Source organism: Lineus longissimus, chromosome 8 (genome assembly GCF_910592395.1).
Source record: "Lineus longissimus chromosome 8, tnLinLong1.2, whole genome shotgun sequence".
Taxonomy (NCBI): Eukaryota; Metazoa; Nemertea; class Pilidiophora; order Heteronemertea; family Lineidae; genus Lineus; species Lineus longissimus.
Window position 1 is genome coordinate 15,827,553 of NC_088315.1, and position 27,981 is coordinate 15,855,533.

Below are 27,981 nucleotides of genomic sequence, written 5' to 3' on the forward strand. Positions count from 1 at the left end.
TATCTGTAAATTCCATTATGGAGGTAAATCACTTTTTGTATACATGTACCTCCAGGATTCCATGGAGCCGACACATGTAATTATCACTTGGCTCACTCCAAGGAATTGTCAGTTTTTTCAAAACAGAAAACAACTTGTTTGTGTAAAACATGATGATCAAACTTTATTCACTCAACAACAAGAAATCAGCAGTAAAATCATATCTGAATGATTGAGTACAGAAGTGGAGGCTTCTCATTAATTTTATGCACACATGTATTAAATTTACATTAATGGACTAGTTCTTATAAGTGTATTCGATTGATATGATTACCTGTGACTGGAAGAGACCGTACGGAGATCAATTTTTTTCATGAACCAAGATAGTGCTCACCTTGGTACTGGTATTTTTTCATTAGGAAATGGTCAAACTTGTCAGATGACCATTTGCCATGAGATATCCATCAATTATGCTGGACTTGACAAAAAAAATAGCGAAGGCCCAATGGTATCACAAATAGGCCATTTAAGTTTCATTCTTTTCAATATGTGTAAAATATGTCTCCCCTATGCCCTAAGTATAAAATCTTGACTTACCCGTCTATGCGCGATAGGGATTGGCCATGGTTCTTGCCTGCTTCTCCAACACGATCTACAATCCAACCACACACGTTCCTGACGATTTCTTTGCGTTCCAACATCCCACTCTCTCCGAATACAGCAAGTACACCATTACCATCTGCCTGTGGGTGAGTGTCCACCACAAAGAAGCAGTCCCTCCTAAACCCTATTAGAAATGAATACGGGACACACGTGTACACCCAATAACACTCCGAATCCGATTGGGTGGAACCAAATAGAAGACCTTTCTCTAACTCCTCAACACCCCTGTCCGAATTGGCAGGACTACCGGATGGTGTTTCTTCGAATATTTCCAAGGACGGGGGGAGAAGACCAGCCTTTTTCATCACTACCATTGCTTCCAAAGTGTCATACGTACGGTCGTGTTCTCGGATGTCATTGATCACTTCCAAAGTAATATTGATGTACTTCACAGCTAATAAAGGTACGTATGGCATACAGATTCGGGCCCTTTCTTCTGTACGTCGGAAGCAATCCCCAAAGCTAAGAAGGTACAGGCATTTGTACCGTCGTTTGCCGGAGTTGTGCCAAGTGCCACATTTTCTCCACGGGTCAGTGCTGATGCTATGATGCGATCATGGTTCTCTTGTGGGGTAGCTTGGCTTACTCCGAGAGACATAAACTCCACGTCGTCAACAATGAAAAAAGCTTGCTTCAATGTTTCAGCGGAGGGCCTTGCATATGGGTCTTGCAAGGTGAACTGTTTGTATATCCGATACAAATTTGCCAACTTGGTCCTCTGCAAGAATTCGAATTTTGGTGAAGGACGAGGCCGGTGCCCGACCCTCAGCTTTGAAGCCACAAGGTTCTTGTAGAGGTCTTGACCTCTCATATTTTCCTCTTTAGATTCCAAGCTAAATGGATAGGGCTGGTCGGGATTAATGAGAGTGTACAAAGTCATCCCCATTGCCCATATATCCATTTTCTTGAGATCTTCCAGTGAGGCATTGGTCCCACGAAGCTCTTCCACTAGAATTTCGGGAGCCATTAATGGCAGTGACCCCCTCTGTACATTAGTTGTCGCTCCGGCGTTCATCACCGTGTTGGTTTGGACAATGTCTGAACGACTTTCCCCGAAATCAGTTAGCTTACATAATAATGGAGAGAACTCGTATGCTTCCATGAATCTTTTACTGGATGGTTCCAGTGAACTGTAGTTCTTGTTGGATATCAATATATTCGCTGGCTTAATGTCGCGGTGGGCAACGCCTTTACCGTGAAGATACGCGAGGCCACTAATGGCATCACTGCCAACGAGAGTAAACAAATTTAATAATGGATTGATGTCATCCAAAGAGTCAATCACGCACAACCACTGGGAAAGATTATTTACCGATTTATCAATGCCAAACGGCGCAAAGTCAAAGCATTCATATTCGCTCATAATCGCGAAAGGCATCTCACACATTGCGATAAACGAAGTTACATTTCGGTGGCTCATATCATTAAGCAGGCGACACTCTTTTAAAAAGTTGCGTTCAACATTGACTGTGTCGCCGTGAACCTTTTTAACGACGACGGGGTTGTCATATGAAACAGTATTACCCGTACATTTTGCCCGAAACACAGTCCCGTAAGCTCCTTGCCCGATCTCTTCTACGACACTCAAATCGGCCCATTTGAATTTCTTGAAAAATGTCTCGCACTTCTGTTTACCTGACACATTCAATTTTGGTAATTTAAAAGCCATGTTTGAAAACTGATAAAGGGAATCCTGAAAATCAATGTCAATGAAAACTAGCAGGCAAGTGCCATGTAGACATCGCCTGCACGTGCACGTTTGGATTGTTTTTCTGTATGTAGGACCAATTCCATATTGGCCGTGTGATCAACTAACCTGCTGGGAGCCTATGACGATACACACACATGCACATAGAAACAGCTTCTGGACGAAGCTGAGGGCTGGCTATGATGAGTACAGTGAGAAACTAGGTCATATTGGAGCACGGCTGCATGGTAACAGGTACGGGGCTCCCCGCCTTATGTAAACTGTGCCACTAAGCTGCTAAGGCTAGACACGACTGGTGTAGTACCCGGTACACTTACTTTCTCAAATCATTAATGTAGCATGGACCGAAAATGAAAACAAACTGTGCAGTAACTGAACATGAGAATGAAAACCATCAGGGTCTTCCTTTTATAGATGGGGGGATCTTCGTTTTATAGTTGACATTAGGGTCTTCCTTTTATAGTTGGGGGATCTTCGTTTTATAGTTGACATCAGGGTCTTCCTTTTATAGTTGGGGGGATCTTCGTTTTATAGTTGACATTAGGGTCTTCCTTTTATAGATGGGGGGATCTTCGTTTTATAGTTGACATTAGGGTCTTCCTTTTATAGTTGGGGGATCTTCGTTTTATAGTTGACATCAGGGTCTTCCTTTTATAGTTGGGGGATCTTCGTTTTATAGTTGACATTAGGGTCTTCCTTTTATAGATGGGGGGATCTTCGTTTTATAGTTGACATTAGTGTCTTCCTTTTATAGTTGGGGGGATCTTCGTTTTATAGTTTTGGGTGGGTCTTCTATCTTCGATCTTCGGTCTTCGATCTTCGGTTTATAGACACCCACTTTATCCCTCGAATCACTCCATCTTTTGTCATCTTCACTTGGTCCAGCTGGGTGATCAATTCCATCAATTCTCGGTTAGCCCCAACGAAATTTGTACCATTGTCCAGAGTTACTTTTACTGGGACGCCTCTACGGTGAGTGAATCTGTTGAAGGCATTGAGAAATGAGTTGGTGTCTAAAGCATATGCCATCTCCAAGTGTACTGCTCTCGAGGCATGGCAAATAGACACAGGTATCTTTTAGTTTGTACTCTCTCTCTTCCTTGCTTGGTGAGAAACGGTCCAGCATAGTCGAAGGAAGTAACTTAGAAGGCTCTCATAGGTGGGCACACTCTTGTCCTCGGCAGGGGGGTCATCAATTGTGATGCTACTCTTGTCTTCTTACGTTCACAGGCTGCGCACTTTGCCTCCCTATCCCGGATCTCCTCTCGGCCTCTTATAATCCAATACTTGGCTGACATCTCTGACAGGATCTTGTTTGTTCCAGCCACGTGATTTTCTCTTTCATGGTAGAATCTCACCAATAACTGGGTCACTTGGTGTTTTCTCGGAAGTATGATCGGGAACTTGGCTTCATAAGACAGATTTTCAGCATAGGTTAGATGACCGTTGCTACGAAGGATGAAATCAGCATCTAACTTTGGCGTCAGGCCTGCTATCAGACTGGACTTGTGCAGCTCCCTTCCATGGCATAACGCGCTGTACTCTTCTGCAAAGGCTACTTTCTGGCACTGTCTAATCAAGAGTAACTCAGCTGCCTTCCTCAACTTCTAGTTCTCCTTTCTACCTCTCAGTGGGGGTCGCCTGACAATTTCCGATAAACCACTGCCCCCATGCATGAAGACGTGTCAATCTCTGCCAGCTCGAGAATCGGGAAGGATCTAGTCTTATATCTGCAAGCTTCATAACTTGCTTCAGGCTGCTCTTTTCTTCCAGACTCAGGTAGCTGCTCTCATTCTTCATTTCATCCTGGACTTCATTGCCCTGTTCCACAACTCTCTCTGGCCACTCTGATGGATCCCTCTGAAGAAACTCCGGGCCGTCCCAACATAGGCTCGACTCCACTTAGTCCTTTGCTCGTACTCCTCTTGAAGGCAGGTCTGCAGGGTTTTCTTTGGTTGGCACATATCTCCACTGTTGCGGGTTTGTATGTTGTTGTATCAGGCCTACTCGGTTTGCAACAAAAGGTTTCAGTTTTCTGCTTGGTCTCTTTATCCACCAGAGGAGGTTCTGGCTATCACTCCAAAAATTCACCTCCTTGACATTGTTATCCAATGCTGCTACAATGCTCAGATTGAGTTGAAGTCCTAACACAGCCGCCATCATTTCTAGTCTTGGGATGCTCACAGAGGTTAACGACGCTACTTTGGTCTTGAATGCTACAATCCGTGTGGCCACCATTCCACTCGCATAGATGCTTCTTGCATACACCACATATGGATCTTTCGAGGCATCGCCAAAGGTGTGAAGTTGGAAACCAGTCGTCTCCTCAGCTAGCTGTAAGCATCTAGGAATCCTGGCCCTGGCGAACTCTGTTATTTCAACTATCCAATCCCAAGCTTTCTTTTCAATTTCTTCCGGCAGTTCCTCATCCCATTCAACGCCACACATCCTCACATCTTGCATGATGATTTTTCCTTGGATAACATATGGCGACATCAGCCCAAGGGAATCAAAAATGGTTGCTATTAATCGCAGAAGGCTCCTCTTTGTAAGCTTGAGATCAGCAGCAGGGGGTGTCAGCTGATAAGCGAAAGCATCTTCTTGAGCCTTCCACAGCACTCCAAGGACCTTTTCTGATGGCAAGTATCCCTCCTCCGAATTGATCTCTGAATTGATCTTCATCTGGTATGATGGCTAAAACTTCGGGTGAGTTGGAAAACCACTTTCTGGCATGCATCCCAGCTCCTTTCCACAATGCTGATAAGTCTCTGTACAGCTTTTTACCCTCTTCATCATCGTTTACAGAATCTAGACTGTCATCCATATAGGTTGACTTCAAGATAATCTCTGCTGCTCTTGGGTACTGCTTCCAATGGGCTCTTGCATGCTCTTGGGAAACCAACTGTGCCAGGAATGGTGAGCTGTTGATTCCAAAAACCAGTCTCTGGAACTCGAATGTCTCTGGATCTCTGGTCCTGTCGAGGTCCCGCCATATAAATCTTTTGTCTTGCCTTGTCTGCGTAATACTGGGAAGTGTGGTAAATACCACTGATGACTCTTCTTTTCATCATCCCGATCTTCCTCTGACTGCTTGATCTTCTTTATGTAGGCCTTTCCTTGATACTGTTGAATGATCTGACAGTAACTTTTGGCGATCTCTGGGTGTTATAGCAGCTTGTTTTCAGTTGACATCAGCCTCTGTTCTGCCATTTCACTGCTATCTGCCATTTCTGGTTACAGCTGTCCTTTCCATGGTATGGCCACCTGATACTTGTCCTCCACCAACTTGATTGATGATCTGGCATTCTGCAGCACTTTTCGGTCACTCTCATTCAAAGGGGTTCGTCCCTCATCCAATTTGCTGATGTTCCCTATCTCCCAAAACGCTCTTAGCTGATCATTGATTTCCTGCAGCAATGGTGGATCTTTAGTGAAGAAGCTGTAGACCATGTTGGTTGCCTCCCTCTTTTGGCCCAAGGGAGTCCCTACCGGACCAATGCATGTCCATCCCAATCTTGTCTGTCTTGATGTGGGTTCACCAGGTCGACCAATGACGTCTATAATGCTTTGGTGTAGCTCACTGTAGTCTGCGCCAATCAGGAGGTCCACTGAATTCCTCTTACCAATCTTTGGGAACTGGATATCTTTCAAATGGCTATATTGACTATGTTGCAAAGACCAGTCTGTAGTTCTCAAATCTCCCGTTACTTTATCAACTGTCTTGGCCCAAATCTTCAAATCCACCTGTCGGTTCAAACTTTCTATTCCCACCTCAACTGACATGGTGGTGAATGTCTTCAGCTTTCCGTTGAGGACGTTAACTGTGGTTTGTTCAATTTCTCCCTGAACTCCGAGTTCTGCAGCTAAGTTTGCATCTATATATGTTGAGGTACTTGCATCATCTAACAAGGTGTTAGTCTTTATTCTTTTCCCTCCATGCTTCACTATGACCGGAACAATTCTCAGCGCAATTTCACTTGAGTTCTTTGATGCCAATGTCACTGTAGCCATCGTGCTCTCTTCCGTGTCTGGGTTGTTACCACTCGCTTCCAAGGGTTGACGACTCTCAGCTCCCTTTGCTTTTCCATGCAGCAACCGGTGGTGTGTCTGTTTGCAGCCATCTATCTTGCATTGCCGTGTCCTGGGGCACTTCTCTGCCCTGTGACCATTACCACTAAGACATTGGTAGCAAAGTTTCTTTTCCTTAGCTGTTTTCCACCGCAGGTCCACTGACATTGCCTTGAAGCTGTCACATTCCCATGCTCCATGCTCCGAACCGCACAAGTTGCATGATCTGGTGTATTTTCCCATGGCTCCCGACTGAGACTGTGATTGACGGTTTGTGCTACTGTGTGACGTGACAAAGCTCCTATCTTTTCTTTGGTCTTTCTTGGCAAAATCCCTGACACCGTTGATGGTTTCCATGGCGTTGACTTGAAACTCGGTTTCTTCATTTCTTCGACGAATTCTCGAAGCGACATCACAGTTTTCTCTTTTGCTTTGTCATAGGCCCATCTGTGGTAGCGTGCAAGGAGAACCTCACTCAGTTTCCGCTGTATGGACAAAAACAAACTGCCACTGCCCAATTCAGATTCCTGGTGCGCATCCTTCAAATTGACTGTGATGATGTCCAATAACTCTGCCAACTTTTCTTGATCCTTTGCATTCCCATCACGGACTTGCTTGAACTTCTCCAGTTCGTCCAGTCTCAAGATGAGCTGCCTTCTCTGGCCTCCATATTTTCTCTCCAAGCGATCCTTGGCAACTTCATAGGCAGAAGCTGAATACCCCAATCCATCAACAACTTTCAGTGCTTCACCAGTAAGGCGCATTCTCGAAGTCTCAACAGTTTCTTTCTGCGGTGATAGAAGTTTCATCGACGCAACTTGTAAAGGCAGCCTTCCGGGCTGAGTAGTTTCTCTTATTCCCACTAAACTTTTGGATGGTTACACGGGTTAGATGTCTTGAGGTTTTTGATTTGACCTACTTTTCAAGGTCAAAGAGGTCAAATAGCGTAAATAAGCCGATGGTGGCACGTAGCTATTGACCTGAATTCGGTACATACAGTAGAACCTCTCTATTAAGCACACCCTCGGGACTGACAAGTGCTGACCTTAGTAGAGAGGTGTCCTGATTAGAGAGGTCAAATTGAATGGAAACAACCAATTTGGACCAAACCTAGTGTCCTTAATTATGCCGCCGCCATAGTGGGGGCATTATGTACTTGGGTGGTTTACGGCCGCCGCCGCCGCCACGCTGAATTCTGGACTATAACTCAAGATCCCCTTTTTCGGCTGACTTGAAATTTTTAGGGGGTGGAGGCCTAGTGTGTCAAAGGGTCCCTATTGATTTTGGGCACGTTCCACAATCCAATATGGCCGCCAGCCACCATCTTAGGTTTTTGCATTCCACTCGTTAACTGAAGAACTAGAGGTCTGACAGACTTCAAACTTTTGTGGTGTAGTGGTCTATGGTAGGGGAGGTTCCCTATTGATTTTGGGCGCGTTCAAAAATCCAATATGGCCGCAAGCCACAATCCTAGGTTTTTGCATTCCGCTTGTTAACTGAAGAACTAGAGGGCCGACAGACTTCAAACTTTTGCGGTGTAATGGTCTATGGTGGGGAAGGTTCCCTACTAATTTTAAGCGCGATCCAAAATCCAATATGGCCACCAACCGCCAACTTAGATTTTTGTATTTCGATCGTTAAATGAAGAACTAGAGGTCCGACATACTTCAAACTTTTGTGGTGTATTGGTCTTTGGTAGGGGAGGTTCCCTATCGATTTTTGGCACGTTCCAAAATCGAGATATGGCCGCCAGCCGCCATCTTAGATTTTTGCGTTCCGCTTGTTAATTGAAGAACCACATGTCCGACAGACTTCAAGCTTTTGTGGTGTAATGGCCTATGGTAGGGGAGTTTCCGTACTGATTTTGGGCGCAATACGAAATCCAGGATGGCCGTCAGTTGGCATCTTGGATTTTTAGCATTCCCACCTACAGCTCCAGAAGCACTTGTGTGAGGGAGCTGATATTTCTGTGGTATGATCGCCTAGGGTAAGGGAGGTGCTGTATAATTTTCTGGCCCCACCTGATATCCGATATGGCCCCCAGGCCGCCATCTTGTTACGTATCAATCATGAATTAATTGAAAATTGGCTTGCCAGCTGCTGTTGGTTGAAGACCAAAGACCTTTCTCCACATTTGGATTTCATGCTGCGTAATCGCCAATATGCAAAAGGGATTTCATCGTCATCATCATCATTATGCCCTAGCTAAAGGAAATTGAGGTGGGGCATTATGTTTTCAGCTGGTTTCCGTGTCCGCCGCCGCCGCGTCCGCCGCAACCTATTCCGGACTATAACTCAAGAACCGGTGGCCAGATTCATCTGTAATTTCTATAGTGAATTGGGGTGGATAGGGCAAGGGTCCCTATCGATTTTGGGCGCGCTATGAAATTCAATATGGCCAGCAATAGGCCATCTTGGCTTTCCCATTGGCTTTCCCTATCGATTTTGAGCGCGCTCCGAAATTCAATATGGCCAACAATAGGCCATCTTGGCTTTCCCATTCCGGATTATAACTCAAGAACAGGTATCCCGATTGATCTCTAAATTCTATGGTTTAATAGGGTTGATTGGGGGAGGTTCCCTATCGATTTTGGTTGCCCTCTGAAATTCAATATGGCCAGCAAGAGGTCATATTTTCCTTTACACCCCATAACTTCAAAACCAGTTTAGTGACGGGCCTGTGGACACTGGTGCCCTCAGAGCGGGGGCATACATTGTGATTCGCCTCGATTGCATTATATGTCTAGTTGAGAGGTTGTCCTTAATAGAGAGGTTTCCGCTAAGGGAGGTTCCACTGTATGTAGCACTAAGTTTTGAAACATTGTAGACTAAATTTTGGTCCGGTTTGAATCCAGGTTTGGCCAACAGGTGGCTAAAAGTGAAAATAATAACATATCTGCGAGAGAGGTGAGCCCAATGGCCCTTGCCATTTCATTATGCATCACTTAATTTGCAATTGATCAGCTGTACTCTGAATGCATAACTGGACACAAAATACAAAATCTGATTTTTTTTCCCCAACTTCTGTTAATCGTGGCACTGATTCAAAGTCCCCTTCAAGTGGTATGCATTTATTGTATGTTATGTTTTGTTTTCAGAAAACACTGTGATCAAGAGGTCATTCCCTCGCGTGTTGAAGCAGGGACGGCCCAATCTCATTGTTTGCCCTGAGGGTAGGTACTTCTTTGCATATGTTTAGATCGAAGGTTTCTGACTTAGAATTAAAAGTATTATTAATTCCAAATGGCTTCTCAAATTTTATTTGATAAAATCAAGGGAAGTAAATAATGATTACAAAAACATTTATGTTGATAGTTTCTGTTGGCTGTGGCTTATAGATATAATTTTAATAAGGTTTTGTACCATTTCAGTTGACGTGTACAACACTACTCTGAGCCTGTATATGGGTGATAAACCTGAAGATGTACAATTACCAAGTGATGATGAAGTCCTCTTGTGCACAGCTCAAACTACAGCTGAAGAGGTTAGCCTCTTTTGTCTATAAATTCAGATGAGGGACTATATTTCAAAATGTTTGGACTGCGTGAGCCATTCTTTTCTTCTGCATTTCTTCAGCAGAAAGACTCCTCAGATTTGCATTACATGCATTACGAAGCAATGGAAGTGTCTTGCTCAAAGGACACAGCGGTTGTCCTTCAGTGATTCGAACCCAAAAACCTTCTGATGAACCTGGTAATCAGACTTCTTTGTCACTGATTAATCGCACTAGATTTGATTTGACTAAGTTGGTACATGTATCTTTTAATCAGTTTGTGTTATTTTATGTAGGTTGAACTCCTCTGGCAGCGGGCTGTGAAAGATCAACAAATGAAGATATTCTGCCTCGTAAATGCAGACCTCTTGGATTATGATGTCAGCGACCAGGTAGAGAAGTCACTGGATAATTACATCAAGGGCAGAACAGGTAGATATCATTTTGAAAATTTTGATGCTGGACAAAAAATGGGCTGGTATTGCCTACTGGGGGTGAAGTTGGCAGTGTTAGAATTAAACTTTGTTCTAGCTATAGCTATTGACTCCATTCGATAACTTTCATGAGGTATTGTCAGACAGAGTTCAAGAAGCACTAAAACAAAGCCACATTTGTTTGTGACGTCTGTTCGAATCCACCTTTCCATCAGACGTCACAAACAATGAAATCACAAATGTTGAATGTCCTGACGTCAGTCCGCCATTTTGTCAGGAACGTTAACAACGTGTAACTGTTCAATTTAGGTTCATCAATGTTATGGTTTGATCTAAAAAAATGGTCCAGGGACCATATGCTCACCTTGGGTAAGGTAATGCATGTCATTTGCAGTGGATATGGGGAGAACAGTTTCTGGCTAGTTTCACCAGTTTTGATTCCATTGAATAATATTATTCTTCTCGGCTCAATGGCACAAAAAAAAAATTACCGATACCATCTGAGTATAGCATTTTGGTTATAAAGTTGACTGAATTTCAGGGTTATTGAAAAACGTACATGTCACATGGAAATTGGTTGACATCTGTTCAACAGTTTAGGAGTAATAGGACTCGTTGGTTTTCAAGATGGCGGCCTGACTGCCATATTTGTCATGGGATTTGACTGAAAATTAGGGATATTCATAAGAGTACATAGATACATAATTACATGAAGTCTGGTTGCAATCCGATCATCACTAGTTTCGGAATAATAGTACTTTGTTTAATTTTCAACATTACCAGCTATTGCGGGCCTAGCCAAGCAAGCCAATTAGTGCACCTGCTTAATTGGTCCTGGTAAGCCTAATGGAAAATGCATAGCAAATATCAATAAAGTTGGCTTTTTGGGCGGGGTGTTAAAATAATCCCAGCTCCCGACTTCTGACACAATTCTATATATGTCTAGGTATTTACTGGCAAAATTTGGAGTGATTTGGATGGAAATTCGATGGGTCCATCTATAGGTTGAAAATTTTGGTAAATCTGTAATGCTTCACTCGTAGCCCGTAGTGTAAATTCCTGAGAAATTGGGTTTTGGGGGCTTTTCTAGCTGCGCTAGCTCCGAAACTATACATTTGATACAAACTCCCGACTTCAGACGTGGTTGATATAACTCTTAGGATTATATTCCCAAGATTTCAGCTTTATTGGAGAAAAATTCATAGTGTCCATAGGGGGGCTGAAAATTGGAGGATTTTCAATTTTTTTCCCAACAAATTTGCGAAAAATATTACTTTCCACCTAGAATTAATCAAAATTTCGCAAACTATCATAAAGTACTTCCTTGCGACAATCATTTGTGAAGCTTTCAACACTTTTGGCCGATTTATTTGCCCCTAAATTAGCAAAAACCAAACATTTTAGTGTTTGCATGCACAGGAGGCTAATTGCCAGATTAATTCACACCTGTCCAACCTCAAACAATAGGAAAGATGGAGTCTCCCTCTATTCAAAACAGAGTGTGCTAGGCCTGCCATAGCTGGTAATGAGATGTCCGCCTGGTGGCCATATTGGTCAATGGATTTGACTGAAAATCTGGTGGCCATATTTGAAGTCCGAGTGGGACAAATTTTTGGGGTAGAATAGAGGCTCCCTAGATATATGTCCACACAAGTTTAGAATCTTCTAGCTCAAATAGAAACGAAACGTGCCACTTATCGGTGATTTAGTGAACTTCGACCACTGTGACCTTGAAAAGTAGGTCAACACCATAAAAATTTCGTCACTTCACGTAAAACCATTAGCTTCAGAAAGGCAAAAAACTTCCAAGATGGCCACCTGGAGGCCAGAAAGTAGATCATATCGCGATAAGAAGAAAAACTCTACTGGGCATATTGCCCAAAGCTACCATCACATCAAGTTTTAGCCATCTGGCCCTAGCGGTAATGAAACGTGCTCTGCTAACGGACGACGGACACCACGATATCGTATAAGCTCCTTAGAGGTGAGCAAAAAACTATGATTTCATTTCCAGACTTCAGACTGGTGATCATTTGCTCCACGGAGAGAGAAGACACATCGCGTATTGTTACAGCTCTTGACAGAGACAGGAGACCGTTAATTCCATATTCAAGTGTGAAAGTAATGGCCTACCTACATCAGCAGTTTCAGAAGGACCTAAAATCATGTAGAGGGAATTCTGCTGCAGGCGTCGAATTTGAGAAGTAATTATGCTACTTACCATTTTGGGGGGAGTCGGACAAAATGTCTGACCATGTTCAAGATGTAGACTGTTAAATTACCTGCTTTTGTTAATTTTATTTGGAAAAAACATACTTATTGGAAAATAAAGTACGCTCAAGGCAGTGATGAAGGCGACATGAATCAAGTGAGGTGCTGAGAGGTTTTCAGATATGATCTCGAGATGGCTATCAATGAACTCACTTCGCGTCTGTTTGTTATTCTAGTTCTTGAACAAAACAAATTTAGCAACTCTACATGACTATAGTTTGATATTTTAAAGCAGAAAATGATGTGATGATATATTTTTTCTTGTAGATTGTCTGTACGCCTTGTCAAGTCCTCAAGGGCTGGTGTCGGGAAAAGTCTGCTCATCAAAAAGCGGAGTGAAGCTCTTGGTGGCCAGGCCATTACGGTCCGACTTCATGAAAGACACATGACCGATTCTGATCTGGTAGAGAAATTGTTAGGAAAACGGGGCAATACCAAGAAACGGATGAAACCAACATTGTTTCACATCGACATTGGACATGATGTGAGTGTCGAAACCTCTCTTTTGGACCATTTTGATCATTTCAGTGGAGGCGCATCAAAATATATTTTATTTCACATTGAGAATTCATGGGGTTGGGTGTATATACTCTAGACTCACCGATATAAGACCGTTTTGGAATATGCAAGCCAAGCCCCCATAGATATAATGCCTTTGTCGTTCGATGCCATTCAACACTGTTCCATCGAGATAGCCAATAGGGGGGGTGGGGGCGACACCAAGTTGTCAAACATTTCTGAAGGTCATGACATCATTTCGTGCCGTTTTTTGTGTCGATTTCACAGCAAAGGTTCAGAATGACAGGCAGATAGGCCCCGGAGCCAATCAGATATTTAGGGGGCCTTGGCCTGTTCAATGTGCGTTGTGCTTGGGGCAGTTACGCCCAGAGATAATGATCCAGTGTTAGAAGAGTGAGTCTATACATGCTTCCCGAAATTGGTGGCTTGCATTGGAACTAACTTTTTTCCCCTTGTCCGTCATTAAAGGCATTCAAGTGTGTTGGTCAACCATGACTATCTCCTTTGTCCCTCCACCATAAGGCCTAGTTTCCCCTTATGACATCACTATTTCGGACACTCGGCGCCCCATTTCTGGAAAGGTGTATAGTATACGTTTGTTTTTTTCAGTATCACATATACAATAGCCAGCCTATAAAGGCTTATGAGACATAATTTACATCGCATTAGATCAGCGTGCTTTTTTTGTCAAGGAATAATGGATTCACGTAGTTTCATTAACCCTTTCGCTGTGGCTGCCATTTTCGGCCAGTGCGCCGCCCGTTGGTAACAGTCGATACCAATAACAAATAGTGGAGCTAATTTCTAACTGAATGGTCCATGGTCCATGAACCATTCGAAAGTGTCGCCATCTATACTATTAGGATGAAACTTTCATTCTTTTGAGTGGCTGCACTGATAAGATATCAGTTAAATTGTGACCATAGATGTGTATGCAGTTGACCTCTATTTTGTGGTAGACTGTGATGAGCCTTCAAGTATTGTACAAGCTGCCCCATAACCATGATAACTAAAATATCTCAACCCGGTCCTGTTGTTTTAACCGTCCAGCAATTGTATTATTGTTGTGTTTAAAAGGTGAGATTCATTCCAGGTTGTGGAAGGAGTCGACCATGTCCTGTTCAATATGCTCATCCTGCGCTGCGTGAAAGATGCTTCTGGGAGATGCTGGCGACGCCATCCCTCTGACCTGTACATGATTGAGAATTTGCCATTGCTGCGGCAGGAAATGCAAAGAACAACTGTAAGTAGCGTATTTTGTGGTGACAAGTCTATACTGGGCTGTCCCAGGCAACTGGGTACAGTTCAATCATGGTTCCATGATTTAGAAAATGTTTTTCAAGAACAAAATTTCCTCGCTGTTCACAACTTAACTTAAAGCTGTATGCAATGCCTATGCCTAGGCAAGTAAAAGCCCAGCGTAGGTAAAACTATTGTAAAATGCTGTAAACACACTTGTGCCACCGACATACCTTTCTAAATACTTTTTCAAAGTGGATAATAACTGACAACTAAATATTTTATTTTCAATTGCCTTTCTTAAGGGAAATGAAAAGGTCCAATATGTCCATCAGATGCTGAACATTCTACCTAGTGTTACCTGTCATCCTCCTAAAAAAACGTTGTCTATACTCAGGAATGAAGTTAAACTTGAAGGTAGGCCGAGCTACATCTTGAAATGCGAGTGCCATTTTTCTTGTCTCATCTGTCAAGTGTTAAATACTTAAACTGTTCAAGACGATTTTGACACTGCCGTTCTCATCTTGTGTGTGGTTTATTACAAGTCAAACTTGGAAAAAAGTACTTTTTTAAATTTTCTTACGAAAAGTTTATCTTTTGCATATTTAGATGTACATCTCTGTTTCTTTTAGGTTCCTTAGGTCATGTGTCACTCATTTATGACGATATATGCAGAAGCAAAGAGTTCACTAGGCCATACCATCAACTCAAGACACTGACCCCAGGAGAAAGGAAGCCATGTCCACCATTCTTGTGGTTGGAATTGCTCTTAGAGTATGCCTATTATACTATACTCTTCAAATTTTTTAGATGATAGTACGTCACCCTCAAGAATCCATATCCTATGTGAGGGAACTTCAATGGCCAACGTGGTATAATTTTGGGAGGTTTAGATACTTTGCCACCCAGCCTGCCTCATCCAGGCAGTTGATATTTGGAATAGACAGCATTCAAATGTAGATATCCTGTGTAATGTCTCATTTTCTGTTTTGTGAGCTATCAGAGATAGCGTGCTATCAGGGATATGTGTTTTTTACCATGATTTTGGTAGAAAAATATCAAAAAGTGTCCTTTTGAAAATGTCATGACACAGGTAGTGTTAAATTTGATAGGTGCAATACTTCTACATGTACTTTCTTCCTTCAGTTACTGTGGTGTCGAGAATGGTGACCCATCTTGGTCCGAGTTGCACAACTTTGCCTCTTTTCTCAACACTCAGCTAGCTGATGCAGAGAGGTCTGCTTTCTGCTCTGATTCTGTCCAGGCTGATCTACCTGGGTTTGCAGTCTTTGTGGTCAAGTTCATGGTTCAGATGTCGAAGGTAGGTGGTTGACCATGAGTAGTGTTGCAAATTTTTTCCTTTGATACCGGTAGACATACTCTGAGGTGTAAAACAGGTGTGCAAAGTCGTGATTTTAAAATATTGAAGTATATTGTGTGTCTTCTTTGGAATTGAGCATAAAATGTAGTGGCCAACAGCCACACACACCAGGGTTGTGCCAGTGTTGTAGACTTAAACAAAACCTCATCTATGCTAAAAGTTTATTATTTAAAATTTCTTGGTCTTTATAAAGGACCATTGGTATTATTAAGGGCAATATTACCCAGCGGTCGGAAGCCCAGTCATCTCATATTCTACATAAGCAGTCAACAACTTGCACAAAAAAGAAAGAAAAAATCTAAATCTGATTGAATTATTGCGCTTTTCCGTTGTTGACTCTGACTCGACCTGAGTTAGCTCTCCATTCGTCGATCCTTTCCATGTGGAACGATGCACTAGTAAGGCGTTTCCTGGAGCCATGGATCTACCCTGTGACGTCTTGGTGCAGTTATCGATTTTTCTGCCGTCACGCTGATGACACTTGATTACCACGCTTCTGCGACGATAATGGAAATACCACAGAAACAAGTTTCTGTCTCTTATTTACGTGCCTGTTATTTACCTCAGTACTTTATAAGATATTTGCAAAGCTAGAATGTACACATTTCTGTATCATTCCGACAGGACTTTGCCACACGTTCTCTGATGGTCTCAGAGGAAACACCACAGTTACTTCAACCACAGGTAAGAATATTTTATTCGGTGTGCAGTGTCTGCTTCAAATTTTTTTGCTGCTGGATCAACGCGTCAATTGTCCGCAGTCGTCCGTTAGCAGGGCACGTTTCGTAACTGTTAGAACTATTGAGTTGAATCTTGGTACACATGTACCCTTATGTAATGACACCTTGGAGACCAAGCTTCGGTCCGGTCCAATTCTCGGTTTGCCCATCAGAATCAGGTGGCTAAAACCAAAAACACTAAAAGTACTATATCTCCTGAACTAAGGGCTTGATCATCGCCCAATTTTTATCATAGATGCATTTATCAATGATACATGACATAAAACCCTGGGTTTTGATTTGACACAGTTTTCAAGGTCACAGAGGTCAAATGGCGTGAATTGGCTGTTTGAGTGTAAATATGGCACGTTTCTTAACCGCTAACGCTATGATTTTGAAATTTGGTACGACTCCCTACGTCATATAACTTCTGACATCAAGTTTCGGTCTGATCTGGTTCTTGACTTGGCCACCAGGGGGCCAAAACTGTAAAAGGTAAAAAATGCAATATCTAGCTTATTAGTGACCTGTTTTCGATGATATTTTTCTGGTATGTACTTCGAGCAAGGATACATCACATATCCTACGGGTTTTTGATTTGACCTAATTTTCAAGGTCACAGAGGTCAAATGGTGTAAATTGGCCGTTTGAGTGCAACTATGGCACGTTTCTATGAACTTGAAATTTGGTACACATGACTCCCTATGTCATGTAACCTGTGACGCCAAATTTTGGTTCGACCGATTCTTGGCTTGGCCACCAAGGGGCCAGAAGTGGAAACCTAAAAAGTGTGATATCTCTTTGAGTGACTCGGTTTCAATAAAAATTTTATGGTAGGTTTTCCTAGCAAGGATACATCACATATCATACGGGTTTTGGTATGATCTAATGTTCAAGGTCACAGAGGTAAAATTGCATAAATTAGCCGTTTGAGAATAACTTTGGCACATTTCTTAACTGTAATGACTAGGCCTATTCATCACAAATGGAGTATACATGAACGTTCTTGCTTGACCTACATCAGACTTAACACTACATGACACAATAACGTGCTCTTCATCCATCTTTCCTTCACATGAGGGGAGCACAATGGACTTTGCCATTTCATTTGTACAGCATTGTATACCTCTGTTTGTAAACAAACCCTTGCCTTGGATTGGAGTGTTGGGGAGTTTCATGGGTGTTGTTGCCCTGATTGGTGCCATCTCTCCAAATAGGGGGGCCATCCGCAATTCGACAGACCTTGCCTGGCTGGTAACACATTGCATTGAGGACACATGTTAAAAGTCTACAGTGCATGTCATCGTTGCAACTTTCAGGTGGGGGAGGATGATGATGAGCATGATGATGGAGAAGATGAAGATGATGGTCTGCTTGCTCTGAGGCGGAGGTGGGAGACAAGGTTAGTGCTGTGACAAATTGTTGTTCTTCTGGTGAGGCACCACTTGTGCTCTCTATGTTTCCTCTATCTCTTGTTTTTACCGTTTTATGAGAAAATGACTACCAACATCAGTTTCATTTTCTGTCGATGTGGGTTTTATAGCAGTATATTGCAATTAAACTCATTCATTCCTATTTAAAATGCAAAACTTTTTATGATATCATTTTGTATTATATTTATGTCTTATAAGTAATACAGCGCCACATTCAGAAGTTTGGGAAAGCGGCTTGGACCTTGGAAATGGAAACAAAAGAGGTTATGGGGACCTTTCCAAGAAAAAAAATGGAAAGTGCCAAATACGCATTTTCTTTGTTGCTGTGGGGAGTTATTTGCCTGGTGGAGGCACCCTTAAAAATTGTTGCTCTCTGAACAAAAGAGGGAATGGGGATGGCTCGTGCATTTTTAATGAGTTTTCGTTCACCTTTTAGTCCACATCCATACATCTTCTTCAACCCTGACGGCCACTCGTTTACATTCCTGGGGTTCAACATTGACAGAAAGACTGGCAATCTGATTGATAATCAGACAAGGCAGATATTGAACACGAATATCATGTCAACACAACTTTTTGATGCCCTGAGCCGAAATGAGGTCAGGCTTGCTGAGGACTTCGATTCACTTGGAAGGTAGGTACAGCTAATATTCCAGTTCTCTGACATTCATCAGAAAAATATATATTAGTATTTTGTAATTGAACGTAAACAGCAGAGTTTTCAAATTATTCTGAACCCCTTGCTTCATGTGACAATTTGCGTTAGCCAATTTGTGTATTCATCAACCTTCAGCAAATAAACCACCAAAATGGTCAACTGGGTGACATTCTACCACGGTTCTTTTTAAATCTTTATGGACGAGATTAAACCATGTGAGCCATGGTCATTAATAGAACTTTTTGATTTGGCTGAGGCCTTGTAGGTGGGCTGTTAAAATTGATTTTCTGTTGAACAGTATAATTTCATAGCTGAATCTCATCATCACTTTCAGAGGAGAAAAGATTATCCGGTTGTGCACTGTGATGGGGTTGGAGGATATCTATGACCCAGATGAGACCTACGAGCTCACAACCGACAACGTGAAGAAGATGCTGGCAATTTATATGCGGTTTAGGTATGTCAAATGCGTTTGTTAGACAACCTGTGTTGGACAAGTGTCATATCCAGGGCAAGTGGCACACTCTTAGTTAACTGCTGCTACAAAAACCTGGAAAATAATCTGAACACTATTAGCCGTTAGCTGGCTTGGCAATAACCCAGCAGACATTATCTTGATTCAATGCTACAATTTCTTTGACAAAAAATAGGAACTCATCATAGCTTGTTGGAAGTTTCACTGTTTCTCTTGTCTACATGTATTCACTGCTAATCATAAAGATTTGTCTTGTGAATGATACTTGTTCATTTCTTTTGGTATATAGGTGTGGTATCCCTGTTGTTGTGATGGGTGAGACAGGGTGTGGAAAGACACGGTTGATCAAGTTCATGTGTGATCTCCAGGTACCTCCATCAGGGGATGTCAAGAACATGGTCCTAATGAAGGTAACTGTTTTTGTGATTTGCTAAGACTGAGAACAGACATCTGGCTTCTTTCTCCTTTTACTGCATCCAACCTTTCGTGTGCTTATGATATTTGCTTGATTCTTCAGGTACATGGTGGAACAACACATGCAGACATCATCACAAAGGTCGAGGAGGCCCAAAGACTAGCAGTAAAGAACAGGAAGAACTACCCCAAGATGCACACAATTCTGTTCTTTGATGAAGCCAACACTACTGAAGCAATTGGTCTCATCAAGGAGATCATGTGTGACAACAGCATGAACGGAGAGCAGATCCATACCAACACAGGATTAAAATTTGTGGCTGCTTGTAATCCTTACAGAAAGTATGTTTTAGAGGTCATGGGCCAAGTATGAAAAATGTGAAGTTCCGTTTGACAAATTAGCGGGCAATGGGAAAAGGGTTGTTTTGCTGTATGTAATATGGGGTGCTGATTTTTAAAACGAATTTTTCCTGCATGATAAGTTGCACATTACCTTATAAATGGGACCCCAAAAAGTGCCTCATGGTCCCAAAGTAGGGGTCAAAAAGTTGATGTCATCCATCGAATCATGTCAACATGGTTTTCCAAATGAAGGTCTATGTGAGAGTACTTTGAAATTGCATAGTGTTGACGGCCCCGGTTTTTATCCACCTGTGGTGGCCCTTCAGCTCATCAAAGGGTGTCAAATTTACTACGTTGGCCTTTTGTGAACCTTCCTTGGGGAATGATTTCTTTTGAAATTGACACCCTCATATTACCGAAAAAACAACTGTTTTCTCATTGCCGTCAACGAAACATATTTTCTAGCAACATTTTCATGACTTGGCCCATGAATGTTTTTAAGCGTGGTTTTGGCCTACAAACAAATACTGAAATTGAAATTGAAATATTATTTCAGTCAGAAAATCTGATGTTTTCGTTCTGGGTTTAAAAGGTTGGGAACAAACAGTTAAAAATCTGTCTCCCATGCCCAAAAAATAATCAGCTACTAAATGGCAAAGATCGCGTGAATTTCTAAATTTTTTCAGGCATGCAGTTGTGGAGAGTTACTTAAAGTGATAAGCCCCCCTCTTAGGAGGGGCTCTTAAGATACACTTGTGTGCGGGAGTATATAATGAATGAAGAGAAATAAAGAGAGTAACTATTGTATATCCAACAAGCAATTTTTTTTGGTTTTTCAAAATGGTGCTGAATAAATAAATCAGACCAGTTGTAGCGCTGAATTATAAATCAGACCAGTTGTAATGTAACAGGTTACGAGAACATCTAATTTAAATCTTCATGGGAATTCGCTACATATGCCTAAGAAATTGGCCAATTATATTAATATTTTTATTAGAGAAATATCCGACCTAAATAATGACAGAAAAGGGTGGTTTATTTCAATTTTGTGTCGACATGGTCGAGGTCACGTGACATAAACAAAACAATCACACACACCCGTCCAAAAAAGGCACTTTAAGAAAAACAAATACGTTTTTCCTGCTTAAAACCACACTGACGACTAAGTTATATTGGTCTACTGCCCAAATCTGAAGTATCAAAATGAATAACAAACTAGAACTAGCTCTATTTAGCAAAAGTTGTGTGAAAAATTCGGGTGAGCGACATTCTGCACCCTAGCGGCCAATAATTAAACTACTTTCAGCCGTCTGCTCCGGTCTCGTTAGGGAGTTTTTCCCAAATGTACGCGATGATGACGTGCCCCATTAACAGGACGTAACATCTATTTTAAAATGCGTTTCCAAAGTGAATGCATGAGGACAACCCATTTGTGTCGTATATCACTGAAAACGCCCGATTCCCGTGAATAAGGACAATCACAATGTATTACATTACCAAAACAAAAATGTGTCGGAAGGAACTATATGGATGGTCCCATCGCACCCCCCCTCCAGCAGTATGACACAGAAGGGCTAGTTGACTGTCCACCGGGGGGGTTTGGGGGGAGCTTCCCCCCAACGCACTGGTAAAAACCTATGTCGACGGAGGGGGGTTTGGGGGGTGTCCCCCCATTGTAACAGCTGTAGTTGTTAGAGCTTGCACTTAACATATGCTCGTAGGGGGGTTCGGGGGAGCTCCCCCGACCTAAAGGGGTGCTCACTAAGTCCTTGACTTTACATATTACTATGATGTGATTTACAACTTTGCGGAAATACGTCCGTTTTTAATTGTTGATCACAAATGTAAAGCTCAAATTTTCCATTTTTGATTAGATTTATTATAAAATCGCTGAACGTAAACCACCGCGACCGCGAAAATGTTCATGTTGTGACGTCATCAACAAAAACATTCTCGGCGTAGCCCAATTTCAAGGGCATCGAAGCGAGCCGTCCGGGCAGTATCAAACCATCAATTTCTAGAAAATGTGCATTTCGATTCGAAAACCTCACCGATTTATGAGAAAGTGACGTAGACATTTGTCAAAAACAGCTAAAACATTATATGGTGAAATTTTACACGAGTTACCCTTTAACCCTTTCTGTGAGTGACCGTCGCCGGGCAACGGTCAAAAACTACTTCGTAATCTGCGTGACCGTCGCAAGTTCACTTTTTCTGAAAAATTTGATTTTTTTCTAAATTTTTTCTTCAGAAACGTGAAGAGGACATGGGGGGCCAACTGTTATAAAAGAAACAGCAAGAAAAACGGACTACAAATAGTCTTTCAACCAAATTTTATTACAAAATTACATCAACACATCTAATCCAAGATGGCCGCCAGCAGGTCACATGACCATGTGACTAAATTTAGATCCCGAAAACTGCCAAAAAGTGAAAGTCCATCAAGTTGCCAACACAACCATATGTGTTTTTCCATGGTATCTTTGCTAGTTTTCACACAGGAGGAGTTTTCCAAAAGGCCTATAAAAAGCCAAAAAATGGCTCAGCACTCTGGGGGTATATAGGGCCAGCACTGAAAGGTTAACACAATTTTGGATATCCAAGCAATTCCTAGGCCAACACTACTTAAAAAGAATAATCGTTTGACCTAATTTTACACATCTTTGGTTTATCTTCACATGTAACTATAAAATCATACTTATCTACGCTTTTTTCAGGCACACCAAGGAAATGATCCAGAACCTGGAACAGGCCGGACTTGGATACAATGTCAAGTCAGATAAAACTGCTGACAAGCTAGGTAAGTACCCAGCATTCGTTTTCTTTCACCTGGAATAAAGTTTTGCTGGTGGTGCTCCCTCAACAATCACTAGGAATTGAAATAAGGAAACCGCACAGCTGCAGTCATCACAATGGCAGCCAATTAGAGACTGCTGGCTGAGGTTTCTGGAGACCAGAAATATTATCTAGTTCTTGGCCATAACAGTCACTAACTTGGAGTTAACTTTAATTTGGCATTGTCTATTTCAGTTGGGCCCATTAAGGCTTAATGCCAACTTAGGCCAAATAAAAAGCCAAAGAAGAGGAATGGGGTAATAGAAATACTGCCAATTCTACAACTTTCACAAACACAGACCAATAACATTATCAACTACACTGTTATTTTCCAGGGCGTGTGCCAATGAGGCACCTGGTGTACCGCGTTCAACCCCTCCCACAGAGCATGTTGCCGCTTGTCTGGGACTTTGGGCAGCTCAACGATGAGGTGGAGAAGATGTACATCAGACAAATTGTGCAAAGATATATGGACGTGAGTATTGAAGTTTACTTGTAATATTCCAGGTGTGAGGAGGTTGGTACCATCAAGGGCCTGGTTGTTCAGGACAAGGTACTGTTAACCACAACACTTTCGCGCCTCTTAATTTGCCATGCATGCAAATTCAAAAAAAATAAAAATGCGTAATTTTTATTTTTGCGAAATGCCTTTTGGTTCCCCCATCAAACAAAGTTGTTCGTGATTTTCACTGATCAAATTTATTTTCGAAATCATCAAAAACACGGTAACAAAAATTTGATGGTTCACAGTAGTCACTAACTTGTCATGTATAAATTTAACATGGAAGCATTGGAGGTCTATCATGTTTCAGGCCGTATTCAGAAGGGTCTTTTGGTCATTTGAATTCTTACTATTGCCGCATGGGGTGCTCTGGTTTTGTGCATGCAGTTCAGCTTTAACTGAAGGGGATATTGAAAGTTAAAGTTAAGTGACTGAACTTGTTTTGTACAACTGAACCAAGCCTTTATAAGCTAAATTTCTACATAGTTGTGCCTTGAATGACATTTGGAGCCGATCAGTTATGTCAGTGGTGGGATCATTGCTTTGTATTTTCCTTGTCAGTGGTGTATGTCTGTATCTTTACTTTCTTGTGGTAAATAGTTGTCAGCTGAGCCTTTTCTTTTTGTTTCAGGACGAGCAAATACCAGATGAAACTGATATGAACCGCGTCATCACAAACATCCTTGCTGCCTCCCAGCGCTTCATGAGAGCACAAAAGGTTTGTAGATTGTTACTCCACGCGTTAACCTGAATCTTTCCTTGTGGTGCTTGGTGAGATATTCTAAAACACAGGGATTTATAATGAACTGCAGTTTACAGTGTAAATGCACTATGTGCCAATGAAGCCGCGTTTTGAATTCAGCGGTTATGGTTACCGTATATAACCACAACCTTTTGGGTTGGTGCAAAATATGGAAGCAGTCAAAAAGCATTTAAAACCACATTATTCGTTTTATAATATTAGACATAATTCAGGTAGAGCTGTCATTTTGCCAAAACCTTGGTGAGCTAGGTGCCTCAGTTTTGGCCTACATTTTGCCTCCCCCTTGCAGTGTTTGGTGAGACACCTAATACCTCCAGTTAGGTATAATTTATCCACGGTGTTACATGCTTATGTGGAGAAAAGCCTCTATGAGATGAGATCACTTATCAGTAATGTTTGATTCAAAAGCTAGTCCAAATCATTCTGACTTTTTTTGTGTGACTGTAAAAATGGCGTAAGATTAATGTTGTACTATCTTTTATATCGGAAGTTGTTTGTGGCAAATCTAACATTGTCTAATTAAGTGGGCTATGAGAACTAATTCTTTAACAATCTTTTCTCTATTGTGTTTCAGGATGAGTGTAGCTTCGTCAGTCTTCGCGATGTTGAGAGGACAATGAATGTGATGGCGTGGTTCTATGAACATATTGAACTCCTTAATGAACGGATGGATGATTCAGATGAAGAGGTAAATTTTATTTTGACATTTTTTCTGCGCTGGGGAAGCATCTTTGAACTCCCATGGAAAGAGAAATTTTTATCTTATCTTCATTGTAATCCTGACCCCCTGCAATATGATGCTGGCATCAGTATGTAACATGTTCAAAAGTAAAATATGTCAGTGGGACTCCCTGTCATTCACAATGGTTACTCGACAAGGCAGTACATTTTTCTGGTTGTGCATGGGATGCTTTATTTTGACTGGGATTTAGTGCAAGGCTTTTTCTATGATAATTGATATTTTGGGTCAGATTTGAAACCATAGGTGACATAAAATGCATGAATGTAATATTGTATTGAAGGGTTATCAACTCAAATCATGCATGCAATTTTGGAGAAGCCTCATAGCCTAGTGGTTCACACTTACACTGCTGGCTGCCATTCGAATAGGCTTGGGTTTGATTCTGGGAGTCGTAACTCTAGATGAACTAGCCTGGCTTTCATGGAGCTTAAATTCCAAGCACTGCATAGCAAGTTTGACGCTCAAAATCTGATGAAACTTAAAGCTGTTGTGCTCTTACCCGAGCTTTTACCCGAGTGTCTATGCCAGGGCAAGTAAATATCGCACAGAGGTGGACCGAATAGCCTTCAAGTGGACTTCTTCCCTCTTCAGGATGAAGACACAGTTGATGATGAAACACGTTCTCTGATCCTAGCACTGGGCGTGTGCTACCATGCATGTCTGCAGGAGGGAACCAGACGTGCTTACCGCGAATACATAGTAGAATATTTCGAGGATCCATGCGCCCTTCCACGTCCCAGTTGTGTTCTTGAGGAAATCAATAGGTATGGGAGTATTGCAACTTTTTTTACTAAGTACATGCTTTTGTGCAGCTCTGTCTGTGTTTGAAATAGATATAGGTCAAAATAGTAGTCTGCATCCTGTTATAACCAGAGTTTTTCAATATACTCCATCTCTCAATACTTCAAACCCCTGTTTAAAAACAATTTCGCCAATTTTAGCAATGTGAAAATTTCACAGTTTACCCTGGGCAGTTTACACTATTCTTTATGCCATTGGTCTCTTGGCGTTGCTTGACTTTGTACAGGGGTCAAATTTCGTCTAATTTAACTATTTGATCAACTTCACTAGCTGCACCTCTGGTTTGCCACTTAGCTAAACTGTGAAACTGACATGAGCATCTGAACTTGAAATGAATTTGAGAACATAATACAAGATTAAAAGCTGACAGGTCAAAAAAACTTTCCCGGGAGGTCTGAAGCCTAGCACCCAGGAATATTCATGAAGTCCATTTGCATGGATCTTTGATCTGCTAGATGAAAGAATTGTTGAGATTTCAGTGTATTACACGAAAATATTTTATTTACAGATGTCAAGATCTATTCCTGAAGGAAGCACAAATCACAGAGCCTAACATTGCTCATAATCAGGCTTTGAAGGAGAACCTGTTTATGATGGTTGTATGCATTGAGCTGAGGATACCTCTATTCCTTGTTGGAAAGCCTGGAAGTTCAAAGTCTTTGGCGAAACTCATTGTGACAGATGCTATGCAGGGTGAGACAGCAGATTCTCCTCTCTTCAAGTCATTGAAACAGGTGAGAGTTCAGGGCAGATCCAGAATTCATATAAAAAGTGGGGATGCCATCTCACTTCACACTGGAAGTGGAATTCCTGCTCAATTTCATAGTTTTTCAAAATAAAAAAAGCGAGGTCAGTTTCAAAGAAAGTGAAAACGGGATTATCAACCATTTCACTATGGTAGCCCATGGTCCGCCATGCAATGGCGCATGCTACAGTTGACCAAAATACAATAACGCATTACGTGATACAAGGTCCTTGCCGCAAATGACGCTGTATCTAGTGGAATATTATCGATGGTTGAGCGTCTTTTGAAAAGTGATTGGATGAAGATATGAGAGCCTGATTATTATTCCAGTCTTGGGCCTCACTAATTGAATTTGTCAAGGCCGGGGTACTGATGCTCTAAGCTTTTAAAAGGACGCTCTAAAATGTATAAATAAACGTTGATGGGCAAATTAATAACATTAAGCCTTTCGCTGCAGATGTACACCAATTGGCGACTCAAAAAAGATGTTGTACGCCGGTTGGCGACTTCGCCTATCTTGATTCCTATGCGTTATAGACTAATATGCAGTTCGGTAAATGTTCGATATATGGCAATAGTGTTTCGTTCATGAGTTTTCCTCCATGAATGCTAATGAATGGAATGAGAATAAAAGAAAACAATAGAAATTTTGGGTTGCGCAGCGAAAGGGTTAATGTGTCTTTGCACAATTTTGTTGCTGACAATGAAGAACTGGGTAAGAGCTGGATGCTAATCACTACTAAAAAAATTTACCCGAGAAAAATAACCTTCAAATATCTTAGAAAATACCCTTCACTGAAAGGTAAATGAGGGAGTAATTTGGTCCAAGCAAAAAGGTGCTAAATTACCCCTTTCATTTACCCATTGGTGAAGGATATTATCTAACGTATTTGAGGGGTATTTTTTCCTCAACTGGTACATTACCTATCCAAATGATGGTCAATTTCTATGTCTCCTCCAGGTTCACATGGTGTCCTTCCAATGCTCACCACTGGCCACCCCTGACGGCATCAAAGGCACATTTAGTCAGTGCGCAATGTTCCAAGAGAAGAAGAACTTGGAACAGTTTGTGTCTGTCGTGGTGTTAGATGAGGTCGGACTGGCCGAAGATTCACCTAGAATGCCATTAAAGGTGAGTTAGAGGGTTTTACCTATGTTACATCCATTCTCTTCTACAGCGTCAGTTCCTGCAGGGTCTCTATGTTTCCTCTTGCTTTCATTAAAATCCCCCAATATCGTTAATAGAGCCAATTATGTCCTAGTTGACGCTTAGCTGTCGACTTGATATTTCAAATGTTCTAACTGACAGAGGACATAGGTGAAAGCGATTGCGAGATTTTTAATTCGACCAAAATGGTGACCTTCACCTCGGCTAATAAGCTAGCCTATCCCTTAGTAGTGCCGATAAAATTTACCTAGCCATGGATTTGAGACATGATACACTTTTTTATTATCTTGTTTCGATTTCAATGTTACTAGCGGGACAATTTTGGATAGTAATGGATGCATGTCCTATTTTAGACACTTCATCCCTTGTTAGAAGATGGTACCTGCAGCAGCAATGAAAAACCTGATGCTCACAAGAAGGTGGCATTCATCGGTATCTCAAATTGGGCACTCGATCCTGCCAAGATGAACCGTGGCATTCTGGTCCAGCGTGGTGTGCCTGATGAGGAGGAACTCATTCGAAGTGCAGAGTAAGTTATTACACATGCAACTTTTTAGGAGAAACACATAGAAACTAAGAGAAACTTGACTGACAGGCTATGTAATTTGAACCATGAAACCTAAAAGTTT

General features: G+C 41.7%; 1 protein-coding gene across 1 annotated transcript in view; it reads left to right on the top strand.

Moving 5' to 3' along the window:
- The window catches only part of LOC135492161 (E3 ubiquitin-protein ligase rnf213-alpha-like), a 113,796-nt gene that overhangs the window by 17,421 nt on the left and 68,394 nt on the right, over positions 1 to 27,981 (top strand). Inside the window, exons 13-35 of the mRNA XM_064778394.1 lie at positions 9,517 to 9,591; positions 9,790 to 9,902; positions 10,208 to 10,343; positions 12,360 to 12,549; positions 12,884 to 13,100; positions 14,229 to 14,378; positions 14,680 to 14,791; positions 15,007 to 15,148; positions 15,521 to 15,695; positions 16,380 to 16,439; positions 17,794 to 17,876; positions 18,344 to 18,541; positions 18,900 to 19,022; positions 19,330 to 19,450; positions 19,558 to 19,796; positions 22,514 to 22,596; positions 22,967 to 23,106; positions 23,765 to 23,851; positions 24,471 to 24,584; positions 25,230 to 25,402; positions 25,948 to 26,173; positions 27,146 to 27,316; positions 27,706 to 27,881. Coding sequence (XP_064634464.1) covers positions 9,517 to 9,591; positions 9,790 to 9,902; positions 10,208 to 10,343; positions 12,360 to 12,549; positions 12,884 to 13,100; positions 14,229 to 14,378; positions 14,680 to 14,791; positions 15,007 to 15,148; positions 15,521 to 15,695; positions 16,380 to 16,439; positions 17,794 to 17,876; positions 18,344 to 18,541; positions 18,900 to 19,022; positions 19,330 to 19,450; positions 19,558 to 19,796; positions 22,514 to 22,596; positions 22,967 to 23,106; positions 23,765 to 23,851; positions 24,471 to 24,584; positions 25,230 to 25,402; positions 25,948 to 26,173; positions 27,146 to 27,316; positions 27,706 to 27,881 — 3,304 coding nt within the window. The remainder of the gene's footprint in view (positions 1 to 9,516; positions 9,592 to 9,789; positions 9,903 to 10,207; positions 10,344 to 12,359; positions 12,550 to 12,883; positions 13,101 to 14,228; positions 14,379 to 14,679; positions 14,792 to 15,006; positions 15,149 to 15,520; positions 15,696 to 16,379; positions 16,440 to 17,793; positions 17,877 to 18,343; positions 18,542 to 18,899; positions 19,023 to 19,329; positions 19,451 to 19,557; positions 19,797 to 22,513; positions 22,597 to 22,966; positions 23,107 to 23,764; positions 23,852 to 24,470; positions 24,585 to 25,229; positions 25,403 to 25,947; positions 26,174 to 27,145; positions 27,317 to 27,705; positions 27,882 to 27,981) is intronic.